The sequence below is a fragment of the Centruroides vittatus genome, unplaced genomic scaffold (genome assembly GCF_030686945.1).
Source record: "Centruroides vittatus isolate TY-2023 unplaced genomic scaffold, ASM3068694v2 contig_875, whole genome shotgun sequence".
Classification (NCBI taxonomy): Eukaryota; Metazoa; Arthropoda; class Arachnida; order Scorpiones; family Buthidae; genus Centruroides; species Centruroides vittatus.
The window spans coordinates 227,076-244,943 of NW_027122567.1; the positions used below are offsets into that span (position 1 = coordinate 227,076).

General features: G+C 30.0%; 2 protein-coding genes across 3 annotated transcripts in view; one reads left to right on the forward strand and one right to left on the reverse strand.

Moving 5' to 3' along the window:
- LOC136982969 (protein C10) overlaps positions 1-17,868 on the reverse strand; it is a 352,942-nt gene that overhangs the window by 163,733 nt on the left and 171,341 nt on the right. The window lies entirely within an intron of this gene.
- The window catches only part of Galphas (G protein alpha s subunit), a 114,596-nt gene that overhangs the window by 51,098 nt on the left and 45,630 nt on the right, over positions 1-17,868 (forward strand). Inside the window, exons 3-4 of one of the 2 annotated variants that reach the window (XM_067279541.1) lie at positions 6,044-6,098; positions 13,799-13,918. In XM_067279541.1, the coding sequence (XP_067135642.1) occupies positions 6,044-6,098; positions 13,799-13,918 (175 nt within the window). The remainder of the gene's footprint in view (positions 1-6,043; positions 6,099-13,798; positions 13,919-17,868) is intronic. The other variant, XM_067279542.1, reaches the window with a different exon arrangement.

Genomic DNA, 17,868 nt, shown 5'->3' on the forward strand with positions numbered 1-17,868 from the left:
TTCTTAATAAAAATATAAAATTTCATACGATAAAAATAATTTTATAACAATTTGTTATAAAAATAATTTTCAATATGAAGCTAGTTTCAAGAACTCTCTTGAGTCGATCGCAATTGAACCTTGTTTCAGTTGAGATCAAAACGGTCAAGAGAGGTCACACCATGGCACAGTTGCTGACCTTGGTCACAATCTAGATTGAAATACTCAGTGTGAACAGGGTATTACCTCTCTGGTAAAACTGATCTGTCCATGCAGAAAGCATAATTTTTGCCTAGTTTTCTTTCCTGATTAGATTAGTCCTATCTACCTACTAATATACAGTGTATACAGTCAAACCTGTTTTTATGCGGGGGATAGGGACCGCATTAAAAAAAACGCATAAAAAAAATCTCGCGAAACTTCACGAATGGCTGTAAATAATAGTTTTCGCAACACAATTAAAAAATATTTTTTTTTATGCGGTCAACAGGGACCGCATAAAAAAAGTCTCACGTAGAAAATAACTCAAAACCGTACGAAATAGAATTTATTGACAACAGATGTCAGCACTTGACTGCATTGTCTGGTCTATCGTCTGTTTTACATATTTTTGTCTAGGTGGTGTTTTGTTGACTTAAAAAGTAAATTATTTCATTTTTCGCATATTCATGCAATAATATTACTATAATAAGTGCATTTATGCTATAATAAGTTTATTTAGCTATAATAAGTCAACGTAAGACATGACGAATCGCACGAGACTAGTCGCCAACTATACCGCACAAATTAAAAATTCGCATTAAAAAAATCACACAAATAAAAATCGCACATAAAAAGAGCGCATAAAAACAGGTTTGACTGTATATGTATATATAATATATACAGTATATATAATTTATTTTTTTTTGTGGCAATAGTATGGATGATGTTGAGTTGCTTATTATATCTTCTTATCATCTTGCATATGAAATGTAATATAAATGTATTGATATGTATGATAAGAATGTACATAATGTTAAACACTACAAAATGTGATTATAATGTTATAGGTATTTTCTAAATGTATGGAATGATAAAAAAAATGAATTTTTGATGACTAAAAACTGTACATAATAAATTTAATAATAATAAGATTAAATTATAAATGTAAAAAAAAAAAAATTATCTTATACGGCATTCAAACCTCATATTAATGCTCTTCACACAACACCTTAACTAATCATGCCATACCATGAATGTGTGACCAGCACTTCTGCATGGGTATTAATAGTTCTAGAAAAACTTCAGTTGTGATTTTCTCAAGAATGCCTTAATAGTGGTCTTGTGGCTTTGGTAGAATTTAAATATGAGTAAAAACCACATATTTACAAAATTTTGTTGAAATCAGTGACAACCTCTCAGGTTCCCCTTGTAAGGTTTCATTGCAAAAATATAAGGCTATCCAATTTTTTGAAATAATACATTTTTATTACACTTAAATGAAAAGTTAGTGACAGGAATAAATGTAGATGTAAAAGAATTACTGTATTTTACGGACTATAAGACGCACTTTTTTCTTTGAAAAATTGCCTCCAAAATTCAGGTGCATCTTATAGTCCGTAGCGTCTTATAGATATTTTTTAAAAAATTGCTTAAAAATTAAGGTGCGTCTTATAGTCCATAAAATACAGTACCTATTCTATTTACAATCAAAAATAAAAATGAAAACATAATGTTTTTATTCAAAAAATAACGGTATTGCAAAAATATAAGGCCAGTGGCATTTAATAGCAAGTGAAATCACCATTTTTCAAAATAACCTTGTAAACCCTATCTTACATAGTTGACAAGATTTTGCAGCATATCTAAATCGAGTTTTTTCCTATGCAATTGTAATTGCAGCTTTGAGTTGTTCAATATTGTGGTACTGTTTTCTCCTGCTTACATATCCTTTGCTATTGACCTCCATAGATTTTCTATGGAATTCAAATCATTGGAAGAGGGAGGCCAATCCATGACCTGAATGCCATTATCCTGTAACCAGTGATAAGTGAAATTTTCATTGTGGATTCATGCATAACGTTGTTGCAATTGCCAGAATGGACCATTTTTTTTCCTCCAAATTCAGAAGATACGTATCCGAGGAATTTTGATACTCAACCTTCTTCATTCAGCCATTTATGAATGCTAAATTGTTCCAGACCACCCAAAACCTTTCCAGATCATGACTGAGTTTTCTCCTTGCTGATGCTTAGTAAACAAAAACTCTTTCCTAAGATTGTGCCAATAAAATTTCCAACTGTTGGGACCATCCAAATTGAACATTTTTTTATCAGTCCAAATAACTTTATACCATTTTGAAATTCATGGCATTTCATCTTTGGCCCATATCAGTTTTTTGTTGGTTTTGTTGTTTTAGATATGGTGTTACTTTTCTATTTTTATACACTAAATGTTATGTTGATTTTATCATCTGGGAAAGTGTGGATTTGGGAACTTTAGCATCAGACCTTTCTTTTATTTCACCTAATGATGTTCCTGTTGTTATTTTCCAGATAACTTCTGATTTCTTGTCAACCTAGAAGGCCATCATATTTGTTTTTTCTTTCTATAGTACACACTAAGTTTAATATAATTGGCTACAACACAACAAGATCTCTTATTTATTTCAGCATACTTGTTTCACCCATGATGCAGGAACAAGATCTCTTCAACTGCTTTGCAATAATTCTAGCAGAACTTCCAGCCTGATTTATGCCCTGATTCGGGCACACTCAAATGCAGTTTAAAACTTAAGTAATTTTAGCAATGGGTAGAGGTATCACAACAATTAATGGTGATATAAATTCAGTTATGTGGCTATTTGCAGTTACAGTGTGCTGCCATATCTTTATAATTATTAAATTATAAGTAATAGTGAAATTTTTTTTTTTTTGATAAATTACTCAAAAATGCAACTGGCCTTATATTTTTGCATATTTTCATTTTTATTTTTGATTGTAAATAGAATAAATAATTCTTTTACATCTATATTTATTCCTGTCACTAGTGTTTTGTTAAAATGTGATAAAAATTTATTATTCTAAAAAGTTGGGGTGACCGTATATTTTTGCAACACACATTAACTTGTGTCATTGTATCTTTCAACCTCCAGTGTTCGAATGAATCTAGAGCTATAGATTTGCAATCTACTTTGGTGTAAAGGTTAGCTCTGTGTTTGTAGATTGTTGTCCTTTTTGGACATAGAAGCTCTTTACACCTTGTCTTTTAACCAGTTTTTATTGGTTTTAAAGTTTGTTTTTACTCCTTCTATTGGTCAATTTTTTTTACATTTTAACAAAAACTTTTATTTTTATTTTAGTTTTACTTGTTTTACTTGTTTTTTAAAATAAAATTTGATATTCTTTCAAAAAATTACGAATAGGACATAATTGCGTATATGCTGTACACTGTTATTATTCAGATGATGATTGCTGATCTAAACGAAATTCCCAGGCCATTGATAGTTTGGGGGTCATCTTATAGGACAGATATATGCTAAAACTATAAAATTCCGATGAAAATTTATGCCTCATCTTATCTGAAGGTCATCTTATCTGTCAAGATATAAGGTAATTTAAGAACTGCCTGTATTTCAATTTTATGAGATGAACATGCTATTACCTAAAAACACACTGTAGGGACAAAACCTGTTGGGAATCTTTGTGTATGTCCATAAATTTCTCCAACACATGTTTTGAAAATTTGACCCTTTTCAGTCTTTGTATTTTCCCATTCAGGTTCAATTTAAATTGTTAAAAAATCAAACACAAATAACTTTAAAAATGTTTTTATTTGAAAACACTTTTTCTATGAATACAGTAATGTTTTGTATGATATTAGGTATATACTTTCAGTTCTAACATATATTTTCATGTTTTTTATATAACTGTTATATATAATTTTTATAATATATAGAACTACATAGAACTAATGTAGTTCTATAGCTGGAAGTAGAGAGAAAAATTACAAGGAATGCCACTTATTACTAAAACTCAATGAAAAACAAAAATTGTCTGTTGATGTTACTGGTAAATGTGTTTAAATAACAAGTATGAGGACTTTTGACAGTATGTAACCGTCTTCTTAAGGTAATATGGCAGATGGAATATTATAAATCTAGAGAAAGAATGCATTTTCAAATTGCTCTTTGTGCATGAGCATGGAACATAAAAATTTAAAAATACAAAATTATATGCCATTATAAAATAAATGTAATATATGTTGGCAATGGTTAATAAAAATAACAGAATTAAAATGCACAGAAACCATTGATAAGAATATAAAGAAAATTTAAACACTGGAGCTCCCTTGTCAGCAGTATGTTCTTATCACATAACTGCTATTTTAGCAAGTTGAACAGCACAACCCATAGCTATGTATATGCCAAGCCTTTAGAAAATTTGTGGTATATATTACCACTAGCTTCCCAACCCACATTACGTAGAATAATTTGCAATGGTAGAGATGGTTTATGTTTATTGAAAAGTCTGGAGTTTATGCTATACATTTTCAAAATCCACTAACTGGGTCAAATTGATCATATATAGGTGCCATTACCAGAATGCTTTGTGTCTATCTAGCAGAGTATGTGAAGATATTATACATGGTGTAAGGAACTGAGTCTGAACGTTATTTTTATTTTATTATTATTTCCGTTTTATTATCTTTTGTTTGGGGTTTATGTTTATTTAGGACGAAGGTTCCCCACCACTCTCTTGTTAGTAATGAAAAATGAAGAAAAAACAACTCGCGGAGAAATAAGCACCATAGGAAACATCTTGTGCACTTGCGCTGCCCGGCGGAAGTAACAGTCCGCAGAAAAAAAAAAATGGAGGGGGGAGTCCCCACAATCACTAGTAGAGAAATACTTGATAAACCATCTTAAACATCCCAGAAAATTATGATAAATATTTTGTAAACGGTTTATAAGCTTTGTCGGAAACTTAAAGCTGCCAGAAAAGAAAGTTAATGTTAGCAACTAAGTATGTAAATAAGGGGAGTAACCCAGCTTAAGTGTGACGTCACCTCACAGTATAAAACCCGTACGTTAACCGAAGAAGGAGAGGTGAGTTCCAAACCGAGGTGATTTTCAAATCGAGGCAACTGTGAGAGCGAGGTTAATTCAAAAGCGAAGTATTTTCTGATAGAAATCCATATTGATAGTTGGACGATCCAAGGTGTTAAAGAGGAGTTCGATTGACGATTTGACGATATCGAAAGTATTGAGGAAATAGTTTCTTCGTATAGTGAGGTGACGGATAGACGTTTAATTAGTAAGAGATTTTGTTCATAGTTTCTAAGTATTTGATTGTTGAATTTCAAAGGGGAATTAATATTAAGTTAAGCTAAATAGCTGAGTTTATTGTCGGGTTGACTTGTTGAATTTCGTTAATAAATTTTGTTTGAAGTATTGACATTTGTACGTAGTACATTCTAGTTATTAATTAAATATATTTGAACTTTTGATTTGACTTGGTATTTATCGTTATTATTACTAATCTTTCGGTGCACGCTTAAAAGCCCAGGCCTGGCAAACTAATCTCGAATCCGTGTAAAGTACCCGTTAGGTTAACGGAAGTTTCATTGACCGTAATTATAGTCAGTTTCCTAAGATACTAAAATTAAGTACTTTACAATGGGAGATGTTCAACAGAGTTAGCCAAAAAAAGTGATTGAATATAACTTTGATCCTCTTTGGTCACAAGTTTTGCTGGTAAAATGCATGGGGTTAATTTTGTTATTTTTATTAACCATTTCCATTGTATATTATGTTTATTTTGTAATGGTGTATAATTTTGTACAGTCAAACCTGTCATTAACAGAAAATTTCTTCAGTTCCTTAAATTTTTTGCAAAAATTAATGTAAATTAAAGATAATTATCCAACCATTCAGTTGTCCCCCCAATTATTAGAATCCATTTTTAAGAGTTTTCTGTGTTATCTTGATTGTGTTATTTTTTTATAATAATTTAAATTATAACCATTAGAGATATTAAAAACTTTATTATTGAAAGTTTCTATTTAATAAAATTTTATCTTTCAGAGAAAAAAGGCAAAAAATTGAAGACATCAAAAAGAACATCAGAGATGCAATTTTGGTAAGTAAATAATTTAAAACTATTTTAGCATCATAAAAAATAAATATAAAATAGTAAATCTATTCTTCTATGAATTTCAGTGTGGTAATTTTGAAAAATATTATTCATTAATTACAGTGATATCTCATACTTCAAATTTAATTTGTTTCAGGAGTCTGTTTGAACTTTGAATTGTTTGAAATCTGAATCATTTTCCTGTTAGAAATAATGGAAAGTGAATTAATGTTTTCAGACCCTAAACAATACCAATTGTGATAAATTTAAGCACAAAATAATACATATAACTTAAAGTAAAAATTACATAATTAAATGTCCTAAATAATAAATCAAAACATGAAAACAATAATTAAAACATATGAATACTGTGCAGTAAAATGAAAATTGCATTTACTGATTGCACGCTTTTGGCTTCACATCTTAAACGTGACCACCAGACCTCCATGTGTACCACTTTCATTCTTGATAAGTTCCTCTTTCACTCCAGTCTTCCATTTAGGCTTTGTTACTTCCTCACTTTTTGGATGCCATTGTAAGGTTTTCTGACTGTGTGCACTTGTCAGGACAGTTGAGGAGTTGAGACAGTTGTTCATGGGCATGAGACAAGCTTACCATTCACTTTTTCCTGATTAATAAAATATAAAAATATTATTACAAAATTTTCTATGTTTTTGTTATTACAATTCTCCTTTGATATTTCTTTTTAAGAAGAGAGTCCAGTAAAATTTTGAATGTTACATTGAATGTCTACACTTGGTCCCTTGTTGATGGCCTTTTGCAGGATTGAGAGCCCTGGGGTTCATTGTTAAGCTTGGATATAACAGATCTTGGAGAGAGAGAGAGACACCCTTAGAGAAGGAATGATCTGGGAGAAAGAACAAGTTTTAGGGAGTGATCAGCTCTAGGAGAAAAAGAATGGAATTGTCCTTGAAACACAAGTTTTTAAAGGGTTTCTTTTTTCTATTCTGCATTCTGATTGGTTTTATTCTCATCTTCCAGTGACAATTTGAAACCTTTTGGGGCACAGGAGTGGTCATTATCGACGCTTAACCTGATCTTGATCAGTTAAAATTCCTCTAAACTTTGAAATTCTTCTTTGTAATTCATGCTTTTTGTTTTCTTTTTTGATGGAAAGAACTTTTATTGTTTTCAGGAGACCTTAAGTCTAGCTTTATATTTTAATTTCAAAAGATGAGAGTTTAACTGTCCTGCCTGATATTTATCATCATTAACATAAAATTTCAATTTCCATCTGGGACCTCACACCATGGTTAATAGGTAGAGGTTATATAACCAAATACACCAAAAATAAAATGAAAAAAAGCACTGAAAACAAACAAGTGTAATTCAAGAGATGCTTTCACAGTGAGAGTGAGAGACAACTTGGGTGCACAACAGATAGCATGTTTTTCACTGTGCATGCAATTCAAACATAGAAGCATAGTTCAAACTCTGGATCAAATTTAGTGTTCAAACTCTGGAACATTTTAAGTTAGAATAATTTGAAGTGTGAGGTACTTACTGTGTTTATTTTTAATGGTCTTATTTTGTATATAATACAATATCAAAAGAAAAATATTTGTAAAATTATTTTCTTTTGGATGATGAAAATTTTTTGAAATAAATTTTTTAGTTACATTTTTTTGTTAATGCCATAACAAACTGATATTAAAAACAATACATTATGTAGTTTTTCCATTATATACAAATATGAATATTTGAAAAATATTTAGTTATAAGAATTCACATATAAAAGAATATTCATAACTTACAGTCAAACCTTGATGTAGCATTCTTTTATGTAACACCACCCTCATCAGTGACTATTCATGCTAATGACACACAAAAAACAGAATTTTATCTTAACTATTATAATTTCCTCTGTTATATCTGAATTTATAAATGTAGAATTTTGTATTGAAAAGGACATTTCTTATCACCAAATTATGTGCCATTTGATTTTAAGCATAGACATAGATCTCAAACAAATATTATTAAGTAACAATGCCAGGCTTCAATTTTTAATATATTTAATTTAAAATATATGCTCTTTACCTCAAATTAGTAGTGTCTTGTCCCTGTACATCATACTTTTAGAATCATGCCAGACATCTATCTAACTCTTTTCAGGGGAAAATTTTTTAATTTAAATATTGTGACTTCTGGTTTGCATTGGAAGTTTGTATATAGTTAATCAAGGCCTCCTGCCCCTTAGCTTTCCATATATGGTCTTGCCTTTATCTGTGTAACTCCGTTTGTGAGATTAAGGAAAGATGGACAAACAGATGACAGTGGGAATTTATAGGTCTACAATTTTTTCAAATTGCAGCCCAATTTGGTTTGGTACCAACTCAATTTATTGCAATTTCAGAGCAAACAAATGGTGGCATTATATTTAGATTTGACTGTACATTATAACAGAACTTAAAATTACTTTATTTCAAGATTTAATAAGACATATTTTTATTTTATTTATGGTTTAAATTTGATCAAATTATAATTTATTTATAGAAATTAGAACTGTTAATTTACTAGTCATAAATATATTTCACATGCTTTATTAGTAGTAATAGTTTTAATAGCTGTCCTTCTCTTGATTTAGCTTAAGAAAACATCTAACAGATTCAAAAATTATATGCACTTTTGTTGTTTGGAACTATATATATTGAATACTTGCTTCCACTGTTCCATTGCAGTGTTGACAAAATTTGTCAACACTGCAATGAACAGCAGAAGTGGATGATCTTTTGATCCTCTCTTATGTAAATAAAACAAAATATATTTTATTATTTTTCTATAGATTTGTTCTGTCATATTTTACAGAAATATTTGCATAAAGGTTAAAGTTCTTTCAAATAATTAAGAAAGTAACTCTTATCAGATATGGCTTCTCCAATTTCACTGAGTTTGAAATACCAGGTCTGTTCAGAAAGTTTGTGAACTTTGCACATAAAAGTTGTTTGCATTTACATAGAAGCCTATCAGTTTTATCACCTTCAAAGTAGTCCTCTCCTGGGTCTAAGCACTGAATCCAGCATTTTTGCCATGAAAAGATCACTTTCTGAAACACTTCTTTTGGGATGATGCACAGCTCTGCTAGCAAAGTTTTTTTAAAGTGTCAATGGATTCAAAACAATGACTTTTGAGAGTGGATTTTAATTTGGGAAACAAAAATAAGTCTTACTGGGGCTTAATCCAATGAATATGGAGGTTGAGAAACAAGTGGTACAGTAGAGACTCATAAATCGGCACCCCAGTAATCAGAATCGCTGGTAATCGGCACAATTTTCAGTCGGACTGTGTCGTGCTGAATCGAATGTTTTTGATACTAAATTTACTTATAAAGTATAATTTTCATGTTTTTATATTCTTCAATATATTTATTTTGTTTGTACAAAATGCAGAAATAATTTTTAACGATACGATAGCCTCAATTATTATTATAAAAATTTTCGTTAGGCTTAAAATCGACGAAAATTCAACACAAAGCAACACGCAACGGAGAAAAATTCAACAGGAAGCGACACGCAACGGAGAAAAATTTGAACATTGGACAGGTTAATATATTTTTTCGTACATAAACCGTAATCGGAACAAATCCCTAATCTGAACAACCCCAGTCCCCAATTGATTCCGATTTTCGGTTCACTACTGTATCGAGTTCTTGGCCAAAAATTCTGTTATCAGCAGTGTTGTATGAGCGAGTACATTGTCATGATACTGTTCCCTCCAAGCAGTTGGTCTTTTCATCCTTACTGCTTCACAAAGATGTTTTCTCATGTTCAGGTAGTATTCATGGTGGATGAAACTTTCAGAATTGAACAAAACAGTGATCAAGATCTTTTTATTTGACTGAACTTGTTGTGGCAGAGATTTTCCCACCCACTCTGACGACTGATGTTTTGTTTCCATGTCATACCAATAAACCCATGTCTCATCCCCAGTGATTATGCTTTTCATGAAATTTTCATCAGATCTAGTCTGTTCCAGAAGCTTTTCACTCATTTGTATTCACTGAAAGAAAATTGCAAAACACAATCAACATGTTTTTACTCAAATGAACATAACATAACAACAAATGAAGATAGAACAAACTGCTTTTTGGCAAATAGTACATAAAACTTGCCACTTCAGAGTTGTTTAAGCAGCATTCAGATTCAGTTATTGGTTGGTGCATAATTTAAAAAGTTTGTGAACTTTCTGGACAGACCTTGTATATCATAGTACTACCCTCCCATAATACTACATAATTTATGGTAAAGCCACTCATGCATTTCAAGCATTCTCAAGAAAAATTAGTTCAAAGTTTTTTGTGTTCCTATATACCAGGCCTGGCCATCCCAAATTGTTTCTCAGGCTACTTTGATCATGCGTAACATTATGGTGGGCCACAATTTAGGCAAACATGCTTTTAAAAAAGTAAAATAAATACAAAATGAATAAGATTTTATTGTTATACCAAGAGTTCGTACTCACACTTGCGCATTATAACAATGACACATGCAAATTTTCATTTATTCGTTTTGGTATACACATAATGGGAAACAAAAGTTTTAATAGATATATAGTATCGCTTAGCGGGCCACACAATTTAATGTGACAGGCCGCGGGTTGGCCAGGCTTGCTATATACCATGTTGTATTGACAAAGTGTTGACAAAGTATCAGCAGTTACTTCTACTCAGATCATTTTTTAATGAATTAATAATTAATCAATGTTTACAGTTTGTCATAGTTTTTATGTTTCATTTAATTAAAGTATCCTATACAATCTGTTTGCTATTTAGAATTCAATTAAAATGTGATTTTTACTGCTGGAAAGAGAAATAATATACTGTGTGCAGTGGCATGCCGTGACATTTGATGATTGGGAAGCCGTGTTTCTATAAGAAGCCAACTTCCAGGGGCATCAATTAATTGCACGTCAGTGATGTGCCTAGGGTCCATTTGTACGTGTGTGGTGGTGGAATAGATGTATCTGACAACAACCGACAAAAAAGAAACATAAAATAAACATATACTATGTACAAAATAGTTTGCTTTAGGACGATTAGCCGTTCGGACATCCTAGGCGTTGATGTGGTTCTTTGATGGTCGATCGAAGGTGGCCCCAGGACAGTGGCGTCGACAAGTCTGTAGGGCACGAGGGAGACATTCTCTGTTGGTGTCGGGACACAGTCTAAGTCCGAAGTGGCACGGGTTACAGGTTGGCACAATAGACGAGAAACTGTTTTTTTTTTTTGTTTTTCTTTTTTTGTTTTTCTTTTGCACGTTGACACACGGCGTTTTGGTTATTTGGAACGTTAACTGAGTGCCAGGTGTCCTCGATTGACGGAGATTATATCAATCTCCATTCTTTCTTTCATCCATTTTGATTGGTCATTCTCCCTCAATCACGCTTCCCGAGTGGTTGGTCCCTGGTTACTAATCGTAATGAGACTCTTACCTGGAGCGCAAGAAAAGTCAAAATTGAAGACGAATTTGATCTTTTACCGATCATAGGACGACTTCCTTCTGTGATTTATGGTTTCTGCCTGGCAGTTTGATATAAACAATGGGTGTCCAACTACAAATGACTTTTACCTATGTTTTTTTAAACTAATAAATTTTTCTCTAAATTAACTGTTTTTTTGCGTCTTTTGTGACGGGTCGGACCTGTCCGGTACATGACATTTCCATAAAAGTTTTAAACAAATACTGGAAATAACAAAAATAAACAATTTATGTATTTTAGTTCTAAAATACAAATAATACATGTATAATACAAATTGATATGATACAAACAATAATAGAAAAACTTGTTTTTTTAATTGTTTATAAACTAACTCTATTTGGCAATTTTTTTCCCGCAAAGTTGTTAATTACTTTATCATACAAGTCACTGGTCGTCGACTCTATCAACGTATTTGAAAGCTCTTTTTATATCGAAAGCAATGCTAGTGATGACAATCTTTCCTCCGACCGAGTGGATGTTCCTGGCCAATGTATGAATTTGCTTCGGGGTTGATAAACTGCGCTCAGCAGACGCACTGGTAGATGGTACCATAAAAATTAATGATATTAAATCATATAATTCTTTTAGTACGTCTTTGTTCGGATCAACATTAATTATAATATGTTTTATGTTTAAGAGTTACTTGTCAATATAGTCTGGACACGAATATAAATATTGCAATTTGCTACGTAATTTAGATAAATCAAAAAATTTTCCATAAAATTTACTTAATTTAAAGAATTAAAACATGCTTGGAAAAGTTGTTTTACATAATAATAAAATTATTAACATCTAAAAGTGATAAAAATTCTAAAGATTTTGTCTGAAAATCTGTCAATATAATTACAGTATAATTAAAAGAAAATTATAATTAAATATAACTTTGCAAAAAAATGTACATAAAAATAACATTGAATACTCTTTAAATTTTAAATCTTAAACAATTCACGTAGTCAGATAAATCTCTTCCAGTGGCTAAGGGATAGAATCGTTGAAAGCGTTACATGTGTGTAGATTCCACCAGCTAAACTGGCTGAGGTTGGTGCTCTGTAAAGTGTATGCACCAATGCCCTCTGGCTGCTTTACACCATTCAGTTATTCACACCATGGAAGCTGTCTTGTAAGCGCTTCCATTCCGCCACTGATATTCAAATATACAATAGCAATCTTATTGTTTTTTTCACATGTAGTATAGAAATTTGTAATAAGATACATAATGCAGTTATAATAAAATATTAATTTTAATTAATTCAAAGTACGTTAAAATATGAAAATTTATGTTTTAGAAAATACAAGGGAAGGTCATTGGAAGCAGCGCTTCCACCGCTTCCAATGACCTTCCCTTGTATTTTCCTTTCCAATGACTTTCCCCTGTATATACCGAATATACACACAGCAGTGGTGTGCCATCATTGGAAACAAGCTTCCAATGACGGCACACCACTGCTGTGTGTATATTTTTTGGTATTTTCACAATTTTAATGCAAAGCTGATGTTTTTGCAATTTATTGTATTCTTCACTTTGTAATGACCAGGTTAAAATACAATATGGCCACCAGCATGTACCTGAGAATAGCAGACACCTCTAAATAGTGGACAAACTTCTTGGCCTTGACGGTGTCTGCTATTCAGAAGTTATACTATATTAATTTTAGGATTAATACACTGATAATTCAACTGTAATTAAATAATTACAGAGTTTTAATCAACAAATGTTATTACAAGAGCTTTCAAATAATTGCCCTTCTTTTTTTGTAAAGAAGAATGTGAAAATTTAATTGTTCACTTGTTGAAATCCTGTATTTGTTTAACAAATTTACATTATACAATATTTGGTGATGATTTTCATATTTCTAATGCATATAGTAATAAAAGTTTTCTGTTGGTTCTTTAAAAAAATTATAATTTTTTAACATGTAATTAATCTCTTTGTTTAAATATTTAAATTATGGTTTTTGCTCAATGTAAGATTGTAAAATTGCAAAATTACTAATATCTAATTTTCTTCCTCTTGTAAAGAGCAAAGATATCTATTAATCAATCAATTAAACTTTATTGATATAAAGTTTGATTGATTGATTAATTTTATAAATTTTATCTTAATGAAAGATTCTGATTAAAAAGAAAGTATAACTAATCCATATAAATTAAGTGTTAATTTTTAATTATTTAATATTATAAATATCAATTACTTTTTCTTGTATTTAAAGACAATAACTGGCGCTATGAGTACACTAGTTCCTTCTGTGCAATTAGAAAATGCCGAAAATCAATGGAGAGTAGATTATATTCAAGATGTAGCAAGTTCACCAGATTTTGATTATCCACCAGTAAGTGTTTAAGAAAATTTTTATACTTTTTCAAATATGAATGATTAATAATTTAAAATTTGTATTCTTCATATTATGTTATAAAACTGTTATAAATATAGTTTTGTGTGTGTGTGTATATATATATAATAACTATTAATAATAAAATGCTTAAACAAGCATTACATTATTATGTTATTTTACTATTAATATAATTTAATAAATTACTGTGTGTATAAATGCAGGGGTGAAGAATATTTTCAAGACCCAAAATTTCTCCAAAATTGTTACACATCAGCACACATTTATTTAATTCATTCATAAAATAAAACATTATTTTATGAATGAATTAATTATTACTATATAGTTTGAAATAGTCTAACTAAATCTTACAAGTAATTAAATGGGCCTTCTGTATAATTTACTGTAGAATACTTTAGATAAATTAATATCAAAAATTTTTAAATTAAAAGAATACTTTAATTTAAGCATATATTTCATATAGAATTATGAAGTTGATGTAATACATTGATTAATGGAAATAAAATTAGTCAAATATGACAGGCATTGTCACAATGACCTATTTTCAACATGGTGCTAATGAATGGACTTTTTAGTAAGATAAACATACAAATCATCAAAAACCAGCAACAAACAAGAAATTAATATAAAACAAAAATTTTTTTGTCATTTTAAGTGGTTGTTTTCAGGTGTTTCTGAAATCAAATAGAATATAAAATACATATTTTAAAATAAAACAAACAAAAAAAAAGTTGCATACATGGAGACTGGAGTGTACGCACTGTTTTTGATGATTTATGTGTTTATCTTAGTACTTTCATTCAGTACTGTTTGTGATCAGTGTACTTTTAGTATTCAAAAACACAAAAATTTTTTACAACAATAGTCATGCAATTTTTTATGAAAATTTATTTAAGAAATGCACGAGTTTTTGCAAAAAGGTGACAATTTTGTAGTTTTTGACTGACTTTTTCATTATTTTTTCTCTTTTTGAGAATGCAACCATATTTTTATGATGATTTAAAATTTACTGTAAAAAAAATGTATTGATTTGGAAATAATCAATGAAAAAATATTAATTTACTAAGGTCAAAATTAATATTTTGTTTGCTTGGTAGCAGTGGTCATCAAATTTTGATAAAGACCATCTGAACACAGAATTCCATGAGAATCCATGCCACTGACAATGGAAACACCAAAAACAAACACAAGGATTAGCCACTGAGATGGAACATGGTCAGGCAATTGTTTGACATTTTAATGTGTAGGTCCAAAAGACACTGTCATAGAGATCAAAAGTTCTGTCTCTGAAACAAGAAAATCATTTTCATGCTGTCTTTTGTGCTATAAAATTTTGTGTACATAGTACAAATGTTTTTGGCAATGTCAGTAACAGTGGTGCTTTTGTTGAATTCACAAAAGCAAGTATTGGAAATGTTCTTTTTTTACAACTTGACATTATGATATGTAAAAGAAACTAAGCAATACCTTAATGAATTTAACAAGTATGTATAACAGAAACATGACTGGTTCTATGAAATGACATATTTTGATGTAACACTCAATAATTTACTAGAAGAAAAGGGGGAAATGACACTAGGGGTTGCAAATTTACCAACTTTTTTATTACTAGTAAATTTTCAAATCATTACCAGTAAATAACTGTAATTTATTAATTTTTCTCCAAATGCAAAAATCACTAGTGATTATTTAGTTGCTGGCACATGGGTGGGTTAACAACTAAACAATTTTTAGTGTTCTGTCATCAATTGAATTTCTTTCTGTTCTTTTTTTTCTGTTTTGAAGAGCAAAAGTTTCATTGTCTGAAAATTAGAGCATGATGTAATTTTTTTCAATTGTCAGGATTTAAAAGTGGCCAGTGCAAGCACTCATATTTTTCAAATAAATGTATTCCATTTTGTTCACTAAAATTGTTCTTACACTCTCAGTATTACAGGTTAAAAAACAAATTGCCAAAACGTTCAGCATAGTATTATAATACAGTACTTTAAAAATCGTAAAGAATTGTAAAGTAATAATTTAAAAGATACATGATGCAAACTACTTTTACAGTTTAAATAAGAATGTTTGATGCATCTGTTTTTTAAATATAAAAATACAAATATATATGAAAATGTATACAAATAAATATTTGGCTTTAAAAAATTACTACTTATCCACCTATTGTTTTTACTTAATTACTGATAATGTGACCCCTAAATGACACAGCTCAAACTTAGGCATTAACTCATATTTTCTAATTTAACTATATTTTTAAAATTTTATATACTGTACTTCTATAATTTTAAATATTGTATTGAGTTTTGTTGATTTCCTAATGACATTTTTCAAATTTTTTGTGTAATAACTAAAGATGACTTAAAGTAGCCACAAACATTTATGTTTTAATAGACAAATTTTGGCTTCTAGAAAAAGCAGTTTGTTTTCTATGCTTTGTAAAATGGTACCAGTTTTCTCTGAATTTATTCATACTAAAGACTTCAGATATAAAGATGTCTTTATTTTTGACGATGTTTATATTCACACATTATTTCTTTATCAGTTCAAACTTGGGGTTAGTCTAGAAGTGTGCCTGGTCAATGATAGTTGCATTCATTACTTGAATATTTGTATAGAGATAATAGATTGCTAAACTATTTTCTATTTCTTTCTACATCTGCATATTTATATGAAATTCAAAAGTACCTTCAAATACAAAGTTCTGAGTTTGTATATTTGATCTAAAGCACATTATTATTTTTTATAAGAAAAATTGATACAGAAAGAGAATTAATGAAGTTTAAAAATGTAAGTAAAATTTGTAGCTATTTTATGAAAACCATCAACATCCTTATAGCCAGCATAATTAAGAATTTAGAAAATAAGATGAATACAAAGAACAGCAAGAGACTAAATTCAATGCTGTTGTTACTACCAATTCTGGATATATAGATCGTAATGCAAAATTATTGACACCTTAAATTATCTCCCCAAAATGAATATCTTGCTGGTAATTTAGAGGGTCTACTATGTTTGGTCATATTGAGAATGAAAATGATCCCATTGGAAGTGTTGTGAAAAGAGAAGTTTATAGAATTTATTTTAAATTTGCTTCTGATATAACCTACTACTATTTAGATTAATGATTCCACAATAAAATCAGTTTTTGAGCTTTAATTAATAGTTTAAAATATTATGAAAAATCATTTAGTTTCAAAAATTATGTTCTGTAGGAAGAGGATGCTTTTGCACAGACTGCATGAATTATATTTGTGGAATATAAAATCTGAGTCTAATGGTGGGAGAAACAAATCATGTATTTGATTATTTCCTGAATATTTGATTTTGTATTAGGGTAATAAAGTATTCATTCCTGCTGAAGAAACTGTTCCTCGGGGAGTTGCAATATTTGAATACTTGAGTGTTTGTTTAGTGATTTGCAAAAGAACTGAATATGTTCAGTTCTTCCATATCTGCTGATGAAATCATTTGCAAAAATTAATTTTTTACATTACTAGTATGAATTAACCACTCAGCAGTGAGGGACGTATATATACGTCGAGGGCGATCGTGTGGCAGTGGTGAGGGACGTATATATACGTTAAATTCTTTTGGGGGTATCACCAGAATCTAGCCAAAAACTACCGCAAAAAAAAATTCACATAAAAAATGAATTATGTAACAATAAAAAAAGACTTTTCTTTACTAGACATAACTGTTTACAAATACTTTTTCTAAAACAGAAATGAGAAAAATTGCGTGAAAAAATACTTTAAAAATTTTTTGGGTATATTCTCCACTACTAAGGGGTAAAACCATACCTGACTCTCCCACTGCTGAAAGGTTAATAATGATTATTTATTATTAATGTTTATATATTATATATATATACTAGCTGACCCGGCAAACGTTGTTTTGCCATATAAATTATTTCTAGGTAATTTCTAGCT